The sequence below is a fragment of the Rhineura floridana genome, chromosome 11 (assembly GCF_030035675.1).
Source record: "Rhineura floridana isolate rRhiFlo1 chromosome 11, rRhiFlo1.hap2, whole genome shotgun sequence".
Taxonomy (NCBI): Eukaryota; Metazoa; Chordata; class Lepidosauria; order Squamata; family Rhineuridae; genus Rhineura; species Rhineura floridana.
The window spans coordinates 23,232,589-23,253,297 of record NC_084490.1 but is presented as its reverse complement, the minus strand read 5'-3'; the positions used below and the strand labels follow the sequence as shown (position 1 = coordinate 23,253,297).

The 20,709-nt window shown below is 43.9% G+C and overlaps 1 protein-coding gene across 2 annotated transcripts; it reads right to left on the bottom strand.

Moving 5' to 3' along the window:
* Positions 1-1,797: 1,797 nt before the first annotated feature.
* Positions 1,798-16,183, bottom strand: LOC133366580 (sulfotransferase 1B1-like). Of its 2 annotated transcripts, XM_061589829.1 has the most exons (7): positions 15,452-16,162; positions 12,680-12,808; positions 12,489-12,586; positions 12,265-12,391; positions 11,340-11,434; positions 5,725-5,905; positions 1,798-5,276 (listed from the first exon to the last, which is right to left on the bottom strand). In XM_061589829.1, exons 1-7 carry the CDS (start codon positions 15,630-15,632, stop codon positions 5,164-5,166), a joined length of 924 nt encoding a protein of 307 aa, XP_061445813.1. In that variant the 5' UTR covers positions 15,633-16,162; the 3' UTR covers positions 1,798-5,163. The 2 variants fall into 2 exon arrangements, with proteins under 2 accessions (XP_061445813.1, XP_061445812.1); XM_061589828.1 differs by having other exon boundaries at positions 12,489-12,808; positions 15,452-16,183.
* Between the last annotated feature and the right edge of the window lie 4,526 nt (positions 16,184-20,709).

Here is a 20,709-nt window from a genome sequence, read left to right as displayed (position 1 = left end):
AAGCAACCTGTGGCCCTCCAAATGTTCTTGAGCTCCAATTCCCATCAAGCCCCAGTCAGCATGGCCAATGGTCAGAGATGATGGGTTTTGTGGTCCAGCAACATCTGGAGGGCCAGAGGTTCTCAATGATTGATCTAGGTAGATCCAACAAGCCTGAAGTTTGGCCACCCCTGCCCTAAAGCATGTACCTTGGTAAAGAGTCATGACACAGTTTGATCTTTGCCTTACTATGCAGTAATGACGCAAAGTATGTCTCCCATGTTCAGTGTCCTGTGGTGGTTCAGATCACAACAACAAACTCTATACTCCTGGGTACTTTCACTGGAACTTATCCAGCCATGTAATTATTTAACACAATAAAAGAATGAAAAGAAATCAGTAACTAAAGACTCAGGCTTCCCTCCCCACTTCAAGGAGCCAGAAAGAGACATGGGGAGAGGCTACCAGCTGGGTTCAATAGGAAGCAGTAGGCTAAGGCTCCCAGTAATAAACTTTTGCTTGAAGCTGCCAGGTGCCTTTTGCTGAACGGACCTTACTTGTAATTAGAGAAGGATCTTGGCCAAGAGGAAGGCACTGCTAGTTAATATCATACTATGTTAATACCTGGCTGGAAGTTCCATTTTAATTCTGCTTCTATATAATTATAGGAAAGCAATGCTTCAGCTATACTGAGGAAGCCCACTACAAATATTTTGTAGGCCTTGTGCTCTACTGAATAGGACAAAAAACACTGGGATCCCATTCTTAGGGCCCATCCATACCTAACAGCAAAGTCCGCGTTTTCCATAGTTGGTTGATTGCCTCGAGATCCATACGTATCCAGTTTCTGGTTGGATTATCGTGACAACGTGATCATCGAGCATCCATACATGTGGGCTTTTTGGGGGGGGGTTCATTGGCCGCTCCCCTGAGTCTACCCCTTTTCAGTGATTGGTCCATAACGGTCATTAGATTTTCACGCACTTTTTTGGAAAAGCGCAGAAATGTATATCTTGTTTTTAATTCCCAAGTATGCACAGGTTTGTGAATGTGCAAAAGGGCAATGTTAATGCCCCCCCAGGTGCAAGTAAAATAAACATCTGGGTTGTTACATGTAACATAATGTACACTAAGGATGGCAGCTGCTGATTGCTCCCATTTCCACATTTTTAAAGTTTCAGGCTGGGAGGAAAAGAACACAACTTATAGTGCGTGCACTCACTCACGCACACACACACACACAGAGAGAGATCTGACTGCCTGGAGGGAGATAAGCTGATCTCCCCTTCCTTGGCAGATCCCATCCCTCCTCCTGCCCCCTTGCGGGGAGGGGGGCTCCAGGAGGGGACCAGCGACTGGACGGCCATGGCCCCCGTCAGGAGCATTTCCACTGTGGCAGTGCCACCCTCGTACGGCGGCAGGTGTTACAGCCACCAGGCAGCAGCTCTCACCGCATCCCAGGGTCGAGGGAGATGACCGCTGCCCCTTCCTCCCCTTGCCAGCTCTCCGCCCCTCCCCCTCATGTGGGCAGGTGCCATGGGGGCCACCACCCCTTGTTCCTGGTGCAACTGTCAACCAGGGCAGACTGTCCTTAGTGCATCCTGACTGAATCACGCCACAGGACAGGGAGGCACCACAATGGGCACCCAGGCTCCATGGCGATGTTGGCTGCCCACCTGACCCATCTTGAAACACAGACCCCTCCTTTCCCCCCATTCCCCCTATCAGCCCAAGGAAGCTCAGTTAAAAACCTTCTCTAAACTCCGTGTTTTCAATGAATTGGCTGTGTAATACCGCAAAATAGCTTTTGTGGAAATATTATTCATTAAACATTTGATTTTACTTTTGACCACAAAATAGATTTTGTTTAAAAACCAATGCGATACAGTTACAGAAGCCGGAAGGAGGAAGTACTGTAAGGAAGAAGGAGAAGGTGTGGGCAGAGGGTGGGGGGAAGGAGAAGGGTCTTGGCATATGACGGAGGAACGCCTATGGACTGCCTATTGCAGGAAAGTCCACAGCAGTCCACAGCATTGCATCCAAGCCCACGGACGTTAATGCGACTGATTATCAGTTTAGGAAAGCTTATCGGTTTTTCGGGATTATTTCTAATACTACTAGTCTGCAACGTCATATCGATGACGGTGAATTAATGAGGACATAAAGCAATTACATTACAGATTATACAGTCGTATGGACGAGCCCTTAATCTGCCACAGACGTATTGTATGAACTTGGTCAAATTACTCAGTCCGATCCATTGTGATGTATTGGCTGCTATTCAGGAGCTGCTAGAAATAATTTGGGGAAACGGTGCCTCCGTGTGGCAGTATATCCACCGTTGAAAATGAACATCTGGTCTCTGGGATAACAAGGGGAGGGAATACCAGAGCTTGGAAAAGTTACTTTTTTGAACCACAACTCCCATCAGCCCAATCCAGTGGCCATGCTGGCTGGGGCTGATGGGAGTTGTAGTTTAAAAAAGTAACTTTTCCAAGCTCTGTTAAATACATTAGGAGGTTTTTAAAAAATCTCTGTGTGTGTGTGTGTGTGTGTGTGTGTGTGTGTGTGTGTGTGTGAGAGAGAGAGAGAGAGAGAGAGATCAGGGCCATAACATATGAACTGCAATAGTTCCTGAAACGGACAGATAATAATGTGATCAGAATGTGATCGTCTGATGAGGGGCACTTGCAACAATAGCCTTGCAGCAGTGCTGCCACTTACCAGAAGGCACATGCAAACACAGATGCAGACTGGGATAAGGTCTCTCCTTAAAAGGCTTGTTGAAAGAGGAAGACCTTCAGTAGGCACTGAAAAGACGTCAGGCACCTTTCTAATATTTAAGGGGAGGGAATTCCAAAGGGCAGGTGCCACAACACTAAAGGTTTGCTTCCTATGTTGTGCAGAACAGGCCTCCTGATGAGGTGGTATCTGCAGGAGGCCCTCACCTGCAGAGCTCAGTGAATGACTAGGTATATAAGGGGTAAGGTGATATTTCAGGCTTCACAGTGCATTTTAAGGGGAAAAATCCATACTACTGAATACTACTGGAACTTTAAAGAACATGTCTTGGTTGTGTATCATAATTGTGTTCACTTTCCTTTTATCCTGTAAAACTGGATGTGTATGACTACATTTGGACACAATGCTGAAGAATGGCTTAGAGAATACGTGAATAGGCCTAGATTCCTGGGCTCACATCCTCCTCCTTCCTCCTCCTGCATGGCCTAGAGGAGACTTTTGGAAGATTTTCCTTTAGGTTTTTGTTAACTGCAGCTACTTATTTCTTCTGAACTGGAGATCATGGTTAACACTAATCATGGTTAGCGTAAAAAAGTTTGAAAACACCTTGTTTTGAAACTGGCCAGAGTTAACATTACATCGCAATCCCCTGTTCAGACAAAACAAGAAGCCATAGTTAATACAAAATAGGAAAAGAAAGTGTCTGAAAGCCTCTTCCTTGCCATGCTAGAGGAAGAGAAGGGAGGGGGGAATGTGTGAACCCAGAAGGAGGCCAGGCTCATTCATGTTGCGCTAAGCAGCCATTGTTTAGCAATATGTCCAAAAACGGCCAGTGTATAACTTTACAGCAGGGTGCAACTTTAATGAAATTTTGGCAGCTGCTAGAGATCCACCTATTTACCCAGGAGTTTGCTGGCTGTTACTACCAAGCTTATGGTTGAAATTCTGCTTGTTACAGTAGCTGAAGTTTATTGTGTTTTATGTATTTTAATATGAAGATCTGATAACCTTACTGACTGACTGATTCTTTTTTGTTTATACATTTGGATTGTCTAAGGTAAAGAAGAGTCTGATGTCAGTTTGCAAATCATACTGAGATTCGACAGCAACAAGTTTAGATCTGGAATTGTCTATATTCTTCTTCTTCTTTTTCTTTCCCCTTTGCACTATGTTTAGGGTTGGCAATCAACGAGAAAAAACATCCCAGCTTAAATTGCTCCTGTCCCTTTAACAGCAGCTTGATCTTCAGAAATTAGCAAGTGAATAATGTCTGCAGACCAGGCTGCTCTGAAAGGCATTGGAACAGGTCCTGTAAAGAAATTTAGGGTGCAATCCTATACTCAAGACAAAAGCTACAGGTTCTAGGGCGAGGGATGAGGGAGAAATTTGATTCAGTTTGCATTTAAAGGCAAATCTCTCAAAGTCACACTTTCTGAAACAATATGAGAACGGAAACACAGCCATCCTTCGAAATGTGCACTTTTCTGAATTTTGCAATGTACCTCTGCAACCAAATAGTGATTATAAAATGCCCCTATTAGGGGAAAGTATGCATCAGAATGTACTTGTGAAAATAACAACCAAAAATGCATGATATTAGGAGAAATTGCTTGCAAAAATGCATGCATTAGTCAAAACTGCATAAAATGTGATCATTAGGAAAGTTTCACACTACATTCCGATGAATTTTCATGAGGAACTGTTTTGTTTTACAAATTGCAAATTGCTGTGGAAATGTGGACAACTGAACTGAACTGAGAGAGGAAAAAATGAGAAATGGAAAGAGCCGAAATTGACAGATCCTTCCATCCCTGTCTAGGGCTTTAGGATTTGATGGAAGCCCCACTACTCTGGCAGAACTTGAGATCTGCCCCTAATATTTATTCATTTATTGAATGTATATCCCACCTTCCTCCCAAAGGAGCCAAGGGTAGCGTAAAAGATATGCATATCTGTCTTCTCCATCCCCCTTGCCTCTGCCATTGGGCTGATGGAGTGCAGGCACTGTGGCGTTATCTTGCATGTGATGCAGCGGAAGGTACTGGGGGCATGTCCCTTTTCTGTTTCCAGGGATGGCCCGAGCAGTGTTAGGGTTCTGACCCAAGGCAAAAGTTCAGCTTCAGGCAACCCTTCTCCTTTATAGAGGCCTACCCTGCTTTCAACGTTGTTGGCTGTAATGGAGTAGGAGGGACTACAGTCCCACTAGCACAGGGATGTGGAACCTATGGCCCTCCATTTGTTACTGAGCTATGATAATTTTTGACCATTGGTTATGCTGGCTGGGGCTGATGGGTTATGGGGTCCAACAACTCATCTCAGGACTGATTACACATGCAGTCATGCACACAGCATCCACAACATTGTCAACAGTGCCTACACTTATTATAAAAAGATGTGGTGTGCCTCGACAGAAAAATTCCCAAGGGGGCCCAATTTCTGAGTCTATAATATATCCCGGAAATGCAGGGTTGTTCCTTCCATCTTCCGCTGGTAATCTGCATCAAACTCCTCCCTCTGAGCCACGGTGAAATAATTCTTCCAGTCGCCAACTTCACCTGAGGAAATGCAGAAGGAAAAACAGAAGATTCCCTTATCAAGAAGACCCTTGCTCTGTGGTTGCAAGCTTCACTATGTTACCACTTGGGAAGAGGGGATACTCTCTCATAACTTAGGTTCTGAGATGACTCCCCATTCCTTTCTTTTTCTTTCTTTTTACAAAAGAAAGTCCTCCTTTGCTCTCTGTCGCCAGCATCCTCTAGGATAAGAGTAGGGAACCTTAGATCCTGGTAGCCAAGTGCAATCCTCCAGGCCTCTCTGTCTGGCCCTACGACAGCCCTCAGGGTCCCTCCCCTCCCCAGGGTTTGTCAAAACCTCTGACTTTTACATAATTGAATGTAGTCTCCAGCTCAAGGGTAAAAGTGACATCCATTGCTCCCCCCATTTTTTGCCCCTAGCCCCACCCACTATTGGCATGTGACCCCCAGATCAACATCACTTATTCACCTTTCCTCATAAAATTGCCTTTTGTCTTGTCAAAGATGTTGCTGGGTATGGTCTCGTAATTCGCCATTGGATTGTTCTTCATGGTCTGGAATGATGTGTGATGGACAATCTTCTCAACAATGTCCTCAGGCAGGTCAACCTCCAGGAAATCCTTCACACGGTGGACTTCACGGGCCAAGTCCTGGTGGAGACATACAGGTGGGCATGGGTGAGAGAGAGGGCACACAACTTAGCAGTTCTGGAGTGTAATCTGCCTGGAATTTCTCCTGTGCAATTTCTCCATGATGTTTATGAGTTTCCTGAGAGAGTGCAGGAACCCGTGGGTGGCTGGTTCTACACCAGGAAATGAAACTAGATGGCCTTTGAGTCGCTTCTACATTTCTGTACTTGTGTCCACATCTCTTAAAATTCCTTTGAATCACATGCAGTTCTCTCTTGAATTTATGTTTTTCAAGTTGTCTATTACACAGCCTTGGCCTGGAGGCAGCAGCATTTAATTTCAGATCTGAAGGCAACCTCTGCGAGGAATATGTACTCTGCACATGCTGAGAGACTCATATTATTTCTATTGATGGGAGAGAAATTGGTTCAGTTCTTATTATAATGCACATCTACCTAATGTGCACTTTCTGAAACAATAAGCAAACTGATATGCAGCTATCCTTTGTAATGCACATTTCTCTGAATTTTTCAGTATGCACATTTAAAGCACATGGCTTCCCCCCCCCCAAAGAATCCTGGGAATAGAGCTGCAGTTCCCAGCACACTTAACAAACTACATTTCCCAGGATTCCTGGGGGAGGGGAGTCATGTGCTTTCACTGTATGCTGTGCATGCTCACCCTAGATCCTGAAGAAGGATGAATCTAGCAACTTGCAGTAAAAAAAGTATCAACAACTCACCCACAAAAGGCAAAAAATAGGGTCAATGACTGACCAGGAACAGATACCAGCAGTAGAGACTATCCTGATAAATAGGGAAAGGTGAAGCATATAGTTTTTCAGTCCTCCTAGCACTATCTTAAGTACATACTGTTGTCATTGTGCAATACAGAAATATTGTCTATCTACTGGGGGAGGGGTGGAAACATCTGATTAGAACTACCAGGAAATGTTTAAAATTATTATTAAGTATGTATTTATTCAGTTTAGTCCCAGACTATGGTCTGAAGGCACATGACGCCACCACCTTGCTGAAGCTAAGCAGGTTTGGGTCTGGTCAGTGCCTGGATGGGAGACCACCTGAGAACCACATGTATGGGTTCCATGATGAAAGAAAGGCGGGTGCCGGGGATAAATGTAACAATCAATCAATCATGTCCCACCCCTCCTACCAAAGGAGCCCAGGGTGGCAAATACATCAAAAAATGAATTAATAAAAACATTCTAAAAATAGTCAAAAGATTCTAAAAACAGTTACAAACATTATCTCAACCACTGATCTCAGGGTTGCCAAGAACAGTGTCTTTCAGCCATGAAATGCCTGGGTAAACAAACATTTTGTGGGCCTATATTCTTGCACAAACTGTCCCCCCTCCCCCCCGCTGAGCCAGCACATTCCATTGTTGCCTGTGTAAATAATAGCTAGTTTCCACATGGAAAAAGAGCAGTACACAACAAGAAAAGCTCTGCTTTGCTCCAAGAGGCACAGCCACACATCAAACTGTGCACCGATATTGTGAATTCTAGACAGGGAAGGGAAAGGCAATGTTGGATTGCTGGATTTTAAAAAAGAAACTGCAACTCAGTACTCAGAGAGTGCACATTACAAAGATGCACCCTGCTAATTATGTACTGCGTGACTTTTCTGTTGCTGCTATGAAGGACAGGAGAATATATTTGTCCTCATTTTAATAATGTGACCAATGTAAGGATTAGGGATTGTGTTATACACACATACACGTTGCAGAAATTAAAAACGCACATAGGATATGTTCACCGGGCCCGGATGGCATCCACCCGAGAGTTCTCAAAGAACTCAAAGGTGAAATTGCTGATCTGCTAACTAAAATATGTAACTTGTCCCTTGGGTCCTCCTCCGTGCCTGAGGACTGGAAAGTGGCAAATGTAACGCCAATCTTCAAAAAGGGATCCAGAGGGGATCCCGGAAATTACAGGCCAGTTAGCTTAACTTCTGTCCCTGGAAAACTGGTAGAAAGTATTATTAAAGCTAGATTAACTAAGCACATAGAAGAACAAGCCTTGCTGAAGCAGAGCCAGCATGGCTTCTGCAAGGGAAAGTCCTGTCTCAGTAACCTATTAGAATTTTTTGAGAGTGTCAACAAGCATATAGATAGAGGTGATCCAGTGGACATAGTGTACTTAGACTTTCAAAAAGCATTTGACAAGGTACCTCACCAAAGGCTTCTGAGGAAGCTTAGCAGTCATGGAATAGGAGGAGAGGTCCTCTTGTGGATAAGAAATTGGTTAAGAAGCAGAAAGCAGAGAGTAGGAATCAACGGACAGTTCTCCCAATGGAGGGCTGTAGAAAGTGGAGTCCCTCAAGGATCGGTATTGGGACCTGTACTTTTCAACTTGTTCATTAATGACCTAGAATTAGGAGTCAGCAGTGAAGTGGCCAAGTTTGCTGACGACACTAAATTGTTCAGGGTTGTTAAAACAAAAAGGGATTGCGAAGAGCTCCAAAAAGACCTCTCCAGACTGAGTAAATGGGCAGAAAAATGGCAAATGCAATTCAATATAAACAAGTGTAAAATTATGCATATTGGAGCAAAAAATCTTAATTTCACATACACGCTCATGGGGTCTGAACTGGCGGTGACCGACCAGGAGAGAGACCTCGGGGTTGTAGTGGACAGCACGATGAAAATGTCGACCCAGTGTGCGGCAGCTGTGAAAAAGGCAAATTCCATGCTAGCGATAATTAGGAAAGGTATTGAAAATAAAACAGCCAATATCATAATGCCGTTGTATAAATCTATGGTGCGGCCGCATTTGGAATACTGTGTACAGTTCTGGTCGCCTCATCTCAAAAAGGATATTATAGAGATGGAAAAGGTTCAGAAGAGGGCAACCAGAATGATCAAGGGGATGGAGCGACTCCCTTACGAGGAAAGGTTGCAGCATTTGGGGCTTTTTAGTTTAGAGAAAAGGCGGGTCAGAGGAGACATGATAGAAGTGTATAAAATTATGCATGGCATTGAGAAAGTGGATAGAGAAAAGTTCTTCTCCCTCTCTCATAATACTAGAACTCGTGGACATTCAAAGAAGCTGAATGTTGGAAGATTCAGGACAGACAAAAGGAAGTACTTCTTTACTCAGCGCATAGTTAAACTATGGAATTTGCTCCCACAAGATGCAGTAATGGCCACCAGCTTGGACGGCTTTAAAAGAAGATTAGACAAATTCATGGAGGACAGGGCTATCAATGGCTACTAGCCATGATGGCTGTGCTGTGCCACCCTAGTCAGAGGCAGCATGCTTCTGAAAACCAGTTGCCGGAAGCCCCAGGAGGGGAGAGTGTTCTTGCACTCGGGTCCTGCTTGCGGGCTTCCCCCAGGCACCTGGTTGGCCACTGTGAGAACAGGATGCTGGATTAGATGGGCCACTGGCCTGATCCAGCAGGCTCTTCTTACGTTCTTATGTTCTTATGATAGGATCATGTCACTCTATCTGTGTCATGATGTTTGGGATGTACTTTAGCAAATGAGAGTAATCGATTATATTTTATTTATTTCCAAGGTATAGTCCCCACCTTTCAGTTGACCACTCTTCAAAGCTGTGTACAACAAATTACAACAGGGGGGTGTCAAATAAGGCTTTAAGTTCCCAAATGAATTTTTATTGAATAAAATATTTATATTCCACCCACCTTTTTGTCTTAAGAAGACCTCACATGGGGGCTAACAGTTCATTTTAAAACACTAATGATCATTCGTACAGCAGGGCCCTCGAAGCCAGCAAACATAACAACTGGATATAGAACTACCATCACCAAACAAGACCCCCACAAATGTTGTGCCAGAGAGACTCCTGGTTTGGGGTACTTCTAGAAAGAACTTATTATAACAAACAAGTTGTTCAGACATCACAAATGACAACATTAAAAAAAGGATTTGCCCCAGCAAAAATCAAGTCTTTATTAAATAAGGGGAAAATATGGGCTGGTATTTTGATTGCAATGGCACTGTGACGCAGTGAAAGCTTTGCATGAATGAGGAAGACTGATCATCACACAATCATCACCTGTCTGGAAGTGTCATTGCCCACTTAGTGGGGCCAGTCTGGCTTCCCTCAAAGCATCACAGTTGCGATGCTGCTACCAAGAAATAATGAGGTCACATCCACAGATTCCACACCATATATTTAAAGCACATGGTGTCCCCCAAAGAATCCTGGGAACTGGGGTTTGTTAAGAGTGCTGGAACTTGTAGCTTTGTGAGAGGTAAACTACAGTTCCTAGACTTCTTTGGAGGAAGCCATGTGCTTTAAATGTGCTTTATATATATGGTTTGGATGTGACCTGATCCTGCCTGCTGTCCCTTGAGGATAAGGGCTCCAATGTCAATCCAAATACTCAGATAGGTATATATGGGTGGAAACAGTTTGGAAGATATCCTGCCCCAAATCTGGTTAGGGCCTTAAAGACCACAACATTTGAATGGGGCCTGAAAAGAAACTGAAGCTCAAAGTAATATGCTCCAAAAGACTCGCCCAAGTTATTACTTTACCTGCTGCATTTTGAATGACGTTTCAATGTTTTTTCAAAGCTAGCCCCACACAACATGCAATTTTCTGCAGACCAATAAGGATGTTGTTGACAGTGGCCAGGCCTGTCTTTTAAGTGTGAAATAAAGGAGGAGGGCAGAATTTGTGTTGCTGGACTACAATCAGTGTTGCTGGACTACAGTCAGTGGAGGCTAGTGGCTCCGATGTCAATGGGGCAGTGAATCCAGTCTGTGTTTTAGTCTGAACGTTGAAGGACTTTCAAGAATTTGGATGTTTGGACTAAAACCTGGACCGGATTCACTGCCCCACTGACATCGGACATCCACTGACTATGACTACCATCATCTCTGACCATTGGCCATGCCAGCTAGGACTAGTGAGAGTTGGGGTCCAACAGGATCTGTACAGCCCAAAGCTTTTCCACCCCAGAAATCAAGGTCAAACATACAGACTAGCATCTCTTCATATTTCTCCTCACATTGCCTCTTTCCATTCTTTCACACTTTCCTCTGTTATTTTGCCTCCTGTAGAAATTGAGATTATATCCTCCTCGGGGCAGGGACCTGCCTTTTTGCTTACATTATTCTGTACAAGATGCACCAAGGAGAATGAAAAATGGAAATAGACTGCCTTCAAGTCGATTCCGGCTTATGGCGACCGTATGAATAGGGTTTTCATGGTAAGTGGTATTCAGAGGTGGTTTACCATTGCCTTCCTAAGGGGCTGAGAGGCAGTGACTGGCCCAAGGCCACCCAGTGAGTTTCATGGCTGTGTGGGGATTTGAACCCTGGTCTCCCAGGTCGGAGTCCAACACCTTAACCACTACACCACATTGGCTCTCTCTACACCACATTGGGTAAAGTGAGACATTCATTTCTGGACAGTCCCTAAGGCACTGCAACAGTAGGGATTCCCCACCCAACCCACCTCTTTCATGTCCTCATAGAAGAGATACAGGATACGATGATTTCCTCTCTCATCCCAGTAACGCCGGACATGGTCATACCAAGAGCCCCAGGCAACTAAGGGATAAGTGAGATAAGATGGAACAAGAATGCCGTTGCCTGGCTAAAGGAAACTGTTAATCAAATGCAATCCTACAGTGCAATCCTATGCATGTTTACATAGAAGAAAGAACCCCCCCTGTGGACAATGGGGCTTTTTTCCAGGTAAGTGTATATAGCAGGGTTGGAGAACCTGTGGCCCTTCAGATGTTGTTGGACTCCAGCTCCCATCAGCCCCAGCCAGCATGGCCAATGGTCAGAGATGAGGGAAGCTGTAGCTCAGCAGCATTTGGAGAATGTTCCCTGTCCGTGGTGTATAGAATTGGAGTCTTAATTGATTAAATCTGCCTAAACACACAGATGATATTAATAGTTTTGAAGAGGAAAAAAACTGCCTTTTTTAAAAAAAAGAAAAGACGGCTGATGTTATGTTGCAGCAAGTAGCATCTTAGAAGAGGCATTATTGTGTGCGAGTGAAGGGGAATGCCTCTTCCAAAAACTGCCATCTGCAGGTTTTCTATAATTTGTTCCCCACTTAATCAGAGATGCTTTTTTCTTGAATCCTGCCTCATGAACCTACAAAATCTAGGAATTCCTGCATACTTTCCCTCTAACTTGACTGGTGAGTCAGGCCCCACAGGTGGATCATTGCAACACCCTGATAACAAGTGGATCGCAGTAGTGTTGAGGTTCAGGATAGATCTCAGAATATCTGAAGGCTGCTGTTCTAACTCATTAGACAGCCCCCCACCATGGACAGAGAATCCTGATTCCTGGCATCTTCTGTATCTACCCCAGTGCCCAACAAGGATTGGCTAGTCAAGATGAGGCCATGTCCTAGAACTGACCTTTGCCCTCCATGAATTTCTTAACGTAAGCATCCCATGGCCCTGGTTCTGGCTGTGTCAAATTGAACTGGTCAAAGAAGAAATAGGAGACTAGGTTGTCCTTGGCATTTCGGGCAACATAGATCACCTGTAAGAGGCCAAAAGAGAGAATGATATGAGGCTGTGGGTCAGGACTGAAGAGTAGGACAGGGATGGGAGAAAGGGATGGGGCAGGCACCACGCACTTTGCAATTCTTCTCCCAAAAACTTTTAGGAACAAGCTGGAAGGGCAGGTGGGTTTTGATCACACGAGGAGACGGGGCATCTACCAGCATATCAACCCCTAAGGAAGAATCAGAGAAGGGGATAAAATAATTAGTCCAGCACCTGTGGGGTTGTACAAGTGGAGCTGGGTGCCTGGGCTCTCTCTGCTCACCTGAAGGCACAGGGGGTGGAGAGCAGATTTCTAGAAATGGGATCCGGATGTACGTGGGGGCTCGCTGAGCTTTTTCCACATCGCCGCAGGCACGGATCAGGTCAACAATCTCTTGAACCCATGTGGTACCTGAAAGCTCAGAGGAAGAGAGACCAGATATAGCCAACAATTGAGGCGGCCACCTTTTCACCTAGCAAACTGGCCACAGTCCAATTAGGAACACAGGAACATTGGAAGATGCCTTACACTGAGTCAAACCATTGGTCCGTTTAGCTCAATAATGTCAGCAATGGCTTGCAATGACCCAAACCTTCTGGGGTTTCAGACAGGGAGACTTTCCCAGTCCTACCTGGAGATGCCAGGAATTGAACTGGAGACCTCTTGCATCCATATCAAATGCTCTGCCACTGAGCTATGGCACTTTGAACTGCCATCATTCCCAGTGGCAACCATGCTCAGTGCTAGCCCAAGGCATTCTGCTGACTGAGGTGTCGCAGCAAATGACACCCCTTGCCCCAAGTGAAAGCAAATCGTACCCAAGGTCAGCCAAATTATTTTGTCACCGACAGTGCAAAGATAAATGCATCCTATAAGCACCTCCATCCCCCCTCCCTAATACTAAAAATTCAATAATAATAAATTAAATAACTAACAATGGGCTATTCCTTCGTGACACCCCAAATTAGCTTACTGGGGTGGCTTGCCTAATGGTAAGACTGGCCCGGCTGAGTTAAAATACATGTCAAAGTATTTGCTCACATTTCCTCTCCCTCTCTTTCGCTATGCCTGTCCACAGCACTAACCATTGGCCCTGCTGGCCTGATCCAATTCAAGTAAGGGTCCAGCGACATCTGGAGGGCCACAGCCTAGGTTCCCCATCCGTGTCATGGCCCCCCATGACTCTCCTTTGTTTTTTGTGTTTTTTTGAACAAGTACAACTAAGAGCCCCTAAAGATGTTATTTTTATTGCACACTCATCACGATTTCTGCTCCTGATACTACCAGTATGATCATACAGGATCCGGCTTTTGATACTGTTTGTGCCTGCAAATGTTTTGGGGCAGTCATTCTGCTTCATTTCCAATCAGTTCACATCCCATAACTTCCTGCTGAAACCCTGTAACTTTTTATACCACAAATGTTCTGGTTTATTTTTGTCCCGCTTTTGTTGCGCTATAGCCCCTTCAGACAGCAATAATGCGGTAGCCCTGGGGAAGCATCACAGAACAAATGAAAGCGGAATAAATCCACTCCTAATGCACAATTATTGTGTCAAGAACATGTTCCTGGTTCCCTCAATTAGAGTGGCTAAACTAGCCGGCACTAGGTCTAAAGCTTTTTCTATTGCGGCTCCCCTACTTTGGAATACCCTGCCAGTGGCCATTCGCCTAGCTCCATCACTTTTGTGTTTTCGGAAGCAGCTGAAAACCTGGCTTTTTGATTAAGTTGGTGGGGATATTCTGTTATAGCCATTCAGTGTAGGCTGTGGACTGGCTGTCATAATTTCATTCTGATTTTTATGTTGTTTTTGTTTTACTTATATGCTGTAATTTGTTTTAGTATGCTGTAATTTGTATTTCGATATGTATTTTATTGTACGTCGCCTAGAGTGACAGGTCTTACCTGCCAGATAGGCATCTAATAAATTTTAGATAATAATAATAATGTTGAAGAATATACCCGCAATAAAACACCAGTCTGGAGAGGCTCAAAATAACAACAATCCTGTTATTCATTTGTTCAAGATATTTAATATCCTTCCTTTGAGCTCTGAGGGCTCCTAAGGCCCTAACGGCTTACAGTGAGTCAAAACAAACAAAAAACATGGACAATGAAAAGAGTTTTTTTGGGGGGGGGAGGGACTATGAACTAAAGCTATTTCCTCTGCCAAAACACGTATTTATGAAACTCTGTAAGGCTGGCTGTAGCTAACCCACAATTCTGTCTTTTCAAAAACAGAGGCGCAAGCTAGTAAGTTTTCTACCAAGCTCCAGAAATATTCACACACATTTGCAAACGACTAAACAACCCTACAGCAAACCAAACAAACCCAACCAACCTAAGGGGACATACCTCAAATACTGCTGGAGAAAATTCTACCCTCCCTCTGTCCCAGTTTCCTAATATGCCCAGAGTGTTTTGAGAACAATACACACTTTGTTAGAGACAGCAGTCATTAGGGATGTTGGAGAAATTCAATTTCGTTTACATTTTAATGAGAAACTATATAACGCATACTTCTCAACCCAATATGCAAACTGAAACACAGCTGTCCTTCAAAACTCAGACTTCTCCAAATTTTACAATGCAGTCCTCCAACCAATGTGTGCAAACATGCAAATATTGGGGGGAGTGTGCATACAAATGCATCTGTTATTGAAAATAACATGCAAAAATGCATTTGATTAGGGAAAATTCCTAAATACACAAAAATGTGTATACTAGGAGAAATGATCACAAAAACACAAACAATTTTTCATGAATTTTTTTTTTAATTGCAAATTGCTGTGGAAATGTGGAGAACTGAATTTCAGATTGGAAAAACGAGAAAGTGAGAGAACCAAAACGGACAGATTTGTCCATCTCTACATCAGCCGTTTCTTGTTTCCTTTTGGGGGAGATTCCACACCTTTAGAGGTTTGTCCCCTTATTTCAGGAGGGGGGTGAGGAGAGAGTCTGAGATTGGTGTGGCTTCCCCCTTCTTTTCTGCTTTTCTTCCTGCAGCCCAACAGTACCAATTCCCTACAGCCCCCCCCCCCGCTGGTGTCTCACCTGCTTTGGGGTAAGTTGATATGAGCAAGTCATCTGGTCGCGCTTGGAAATTTTCAACAGGAGCCCATTGTTGAGCAATGGGTTCCATCAGAGGGATCCCATGGACCAGCCTCAACGGGAACCTCTGAAAGACCCCCGGGTTTTTGTGCAGGGCTTCGGTGTAGTCCGTTTGATTAGCCATGAAGATCACCTTTCAAGGCTGAGCTCCAAGGGTCGTGTGGTCCTTTCCAAAGAAAGCAGTGGCTGCCTGGAGTATTGTCTGGAGTTATTCTCAAAGAGGACTCTCTCTCTCTCTCTCTCTCTCTGCTTCCAGAGACACAGTTGCTTCACAGCCCCTTTGATGTCATTGCTCTCCCTTATGCAACCTCCCGGTGACAATCAGCTTCATGAGATCTCTTTCCTCAGGTCCATCCCCGGAAAACAGCCTTGACTTTTGTTTTTTTCAGGCCAGCCCATCATCGTTTACCAGCCAGAGGAACAGCACTGGGGGAAAGTACAGCCAGACCGGAGATTATGCTCTCTCTCCGGAAGCGCCAAGAATCCCTCGTTGATTTATTTGGCTTGCCATTTGCTTCGATATCAAGATTCCTTCACGAGTAATCCACGAATCTGGGCTTCTTCTACCCTTGGCTGAAAAGGCCTCTATTGCACAAATAGGAAATCCAAACCTTGCACAAGTTTTTCTCTAAATAACTAAAATCTTCCCAGTGTCTGCCAGAGGGATTTAATCTGAGCCATGGCTCACCTGCATTCAAATTCCTTGGCTCAGCAGTAGCATGTGTGAATGAATAACAAAGGGGTAATAGCAATAAATAGCTTAAGTGAGATACCGTGTAAGCCCCTCAGACTGAATGCATAAAAAGCAAATATATCCATGTTTGTCCTTGAGGAAAAACTCCAAAACCCACAGTTGGGCAATACCTTTATAGGGACGAGAGATGGGGGAGAAATTCAATTCAGTTCGCATTTAAAGCTGAATCCATGCACTGACTATACTGGAGAGGCAGTGTGGTATAATGGTTACAGTGTCAGACTAGGATCACAGAGACCCAGGTTCAAATCTCCACTCAGCCATGAAGTTCAGTGGGAAATCTTGGGCTAGTCACTATCTCTCAGCCTAACCTACCTCACAGGATTGTTGTGAGGATAAAATGGCGGGGATGGGGGTAGACCATGTACACCACCCTGAGCTCCTTGGAGGGAGGGTGAAATAGAAATGCAGTGTATAAAAAGAAACACTCAGACCCACTTCACTTCAGCAGAGTTGCAGCATCATGTGCCTTCAGACCACCTTTGGGACCTGCCCTCCAACAAAGAAGAGAGGTGCATGAAACAGCACCTGCTGAGAATGAAGCTCTTCCTGTCTTATCTTCTCTAGGCCCTCCTGACCTGGGCAAAAAAATCCCCCAGAGTCACTTAGCATTTATTATTATCAGGGTGATTATTATTATTGTCATTTCTGTACTGCTTTATATTTTTTGGGGGGGGGAAACGTAAAGCAGTTTACAACCTAGACGAAAGCATCAAACAAAACATCACAAAATATTTTAAAAAAACATTACAAAAGTCAACTATAAAAGACACATTCAAAGCAGCATAATTAGCAGAAAAATAAAGTGTTCTCTTAAACAAACATTATGGATAAAAATAAATATATATGTAACAAACGCCACAAAACAGCATTGGTAGTAACTAAAAATAACTGAGATAGAAGCTACACACACACATTCCCACCAACCCTAACTAATCTCCAGCCAACCAATGATTAAGGAGCAAATGTCTGGTCTACAAAAATACATAGCAGCATCAAACATAAGGTACAACTCCTTCACCCACTTGGGCAATCTAATGTCATACGAACAGCACGTCACCGCTCCCTCCCCATCTCCCACCTAAGTAGGGCCATCCTTTATACTGGCACACCGAGTGGTATATTGGGTAACTTTAAAACACAAAAAAACATGGCAACCCAGACTCTCACTCTCTGCCTAGCAAAAGCACACACTCGCTTTCTCCTATACAATACATTCAACGGCACAAAATTAATGAAGGTGATGCCCTCACGGAGACCCCGAAAGGTCTGCACTGCGGCAACCTTCTTAGCTGATTTGTGGGCTGGATGCAAGTCAGTTAGCCATGGAGGTTTCTAATCTCCTCCTCTGGAATTAGCAACAGAGTCCTGGCTAGCTAGGAGGTGGGTGGGCAAACAGATGAAATGGCCTCTTTCCTGTCCCAGAACCCCTCGCCAGCAGCAACAGGAGAGAAGGAAAGCAGATCAGCATCTTTTTTTGGTGACAGTACCAGCACCTCTTTTTTTCAACCAAAAATAGCACAGATTATTATTTATTAAATGTATATCCCTGTATATCCAGCAGAAATCTGATTTGTTTAATTTATTATGTTTTAAAATAAGCTTGTTTTAACATGTTGGTTTTTCCTTGAAACGTAGGGATTATTCTATTTAGTCTATTATGTATATTAATTTTTTTCTTGTATTTCTTGTACTTAGTTTTATATGCAATGTTTATATTATGTTGATAGTAAAGAGGATGTTTTGTTCAGTTAACTGTTTTTGTTTTTTTTTGTAGTTGTTGTTTTAAGATGTTTGGATTTATTGTACACCGCTTAGAGTTTTATTTAAATATAAGTGGTATATAAATGGACTAAATAAATAAATATCCCACCCTTCCTCCCAAGAGGAGCCCAGGCAGCAAACAAACACTGAAGCACCAAAAACATCTGAGAAGCAAAACCTCTTCAAAAACACCTAGAAAAATAATTCCAGCACAGATGTTGTTGTGCTGTTATGTGCCTCCGAGTCGACTGTGACTTATGGCGACCCTATGAATCAGCGACATCAAAGCACAAGGGTGTAACGAAACCTAACAGAGTTGAGGTTTGAAGCAGGGCTACAACATAAGCAGACTACCATGCCGTAACAGGATGTGTAGAACTAACACAGGCTCTCGCCAAGAATGCAGTTCTTGGCTGCAAACTGAAGGGTGAAATGTGCTTGGCACAAGGAGAACAAATGTCTGAAGATTAGGTGGGTTAATATAGAGGCATCATGGCTTAGGGGCAAACGTGGGGGACCTTTGGCCTTCCAAGTGTTGCTGAACTACAACTCCATCAGCCCCAGCAAGCATAGCCAATGGGACTTGTAGTTCAGCAACATCTGGAGGGCCAAAGATTCCTCACATCTAGTTTAGGAGGTGTCCTATCCTGCTGTGGGGATGATGAAGAAGATTACGCTGTCCCTGTATGAAGTGTTTTATATAAGCAAAAATGTAATATTTTATGTGGCTTACTTGGCTCAGCAATACGTCATGTGAGTAAGATCGTGGAATTGTCACTGATCACAAGCTGAACATGACCTAAAAATACGATGTGGCTGCAAAAAAGGCAAATGCTATTTTAGGCTGCATTAACAGAAGTATAGTTTTCAAATCATGTGAAGTATTAGTTCCCCTCTATTCAGCACTGGTTAGGCCTCATCTTGAGTACTGCATCCAGTTCTGGTCTCCACACTTCAAGAAGGATGCAGACAAACTAGACCAGGTTCAGAGGAGGGCAATGAGGATGGTCAGGGGACTGGAAACAAAGCCCTATGAGGAGAGACTGAAAGAACTGGGCATGTTTAGCCTGGAGAAGAGAAGACTGAGGGGAGATATGATAGCACTCTTCAAGTACATGAAAGGTTGTCACATAGAGGAGGGCCAGGATCTCTTCTTGATCATCCCAGAGTTCAGGACACGGAATAATGGGCTCAAGTTGCAGGAAGCCAGATTTCAACTGGACATCAGGAAAAACTTCTTAACTGTTAGAGCCATATGACAATGCCAGTGGGCTGTCCGACACTGGAGGCCTTCAAGAGGCAGCTGGACAGCCATCTGTTGGGAATGCTTTGATTTGGATTCCTGCATTGAGCAGGGGGTTGGACTTGATGGCCTTAGAGGCCCCTTTCAACTCTACTATGCTATGATTCTATGTGGTTGTGTGATTATTTTTAGTTCTCCGTTAAAATAATAAATGACCACAAGCATTAATAATCATTATAATTTTGAATCTGGTAACTCCCAAGAGATATTGTACACAAGATCCATCATAAACTTCCAACTTTCCCTGTCCTACAATTTAAAAATATTTAAATTGACATTGTGGTCAGTAAGAGAAGCAAGCAACAGACTGTAATTCATTTTGACCAATACATTGCTTGAACTACCAGTTGCTTGGTATTGATAATCTCCTAATCCCCTAATAAATAATCATCATGAGATTACACAACTTTTATTGGGCTTGTTTCATCTCCATGCTGATCCTGGTCTTGGAAATAGATTAAGAAACAGAACAAATTGCTCAATCAGACCTTGAGGAGTCCTCATACGTTTCCACTCATGTTTTTCTGACAAGGATCCTGTTCATTGCAGGCAGAAAGCCAACAGCTCCACCTGCATCTTCAAGCTGAGAAATATCTTCCTTCTCAAAATTCCTGTGTCAACAAGACAAGAGACTCGCCAGAAGAGAAAAATTGGCAACCTCATTTCCAAAACACTCAAGACTCACCGATCCCCTACTCTAAAGTCCAAGAAAGTTGCAATTCTGTGCACGATTAGTTGGGAATAAACCTTATTGAACTCTGTGGGATTTACTTCTAAATAAGGATGTGGCGGATCAGGCAGTACATTTCCCTAGAGCTCTTAAAAATCAAAAGAATTCTGAGGATACACTAGAATGAGGAGTATGTTTCCCTCTATTTGGGTTATGTAGTAAAATGTAGTGAATTATTTCGAAACAAAAGTGACAGGTCTTAGTGTTGCCTGGGAGCCATGTACTTCTCTTAATTCCAAGGCATGAAAATCAGGAGGTGTCTGATCTTTCCCTTTTTCAAAGGCGAGTGAAAGACACTCTGCACGTGCCTCAGAAGCACTCTCTAACAGAGCAGATCCTTAACGCCGAAAACCGATTCGAGAGCGGCCCCTAGTGGACTTTCATGTCCAATCCTACCCTTTGTGTTCTATAATTCCGGTGCTGTCAATCAAGATAAGCAAATGCTGGCTCTGAACATCTCGCCCTCGGTCTGCTCCTCCCCAATGTAGCAGGCCATTCCTATGGCAGCTTCTGTGGGCAAAGCCCCTAGTGGACTTTCATGTCCAATCCTACCCTTTGTGTTCTATAATTCCGGTGCTGTCAATCAAGATAAGCAAACGCTGGCTCTGAACATCTCGCCCTCGGTCTGCTCCTCCCCAATGTAGCAGGCC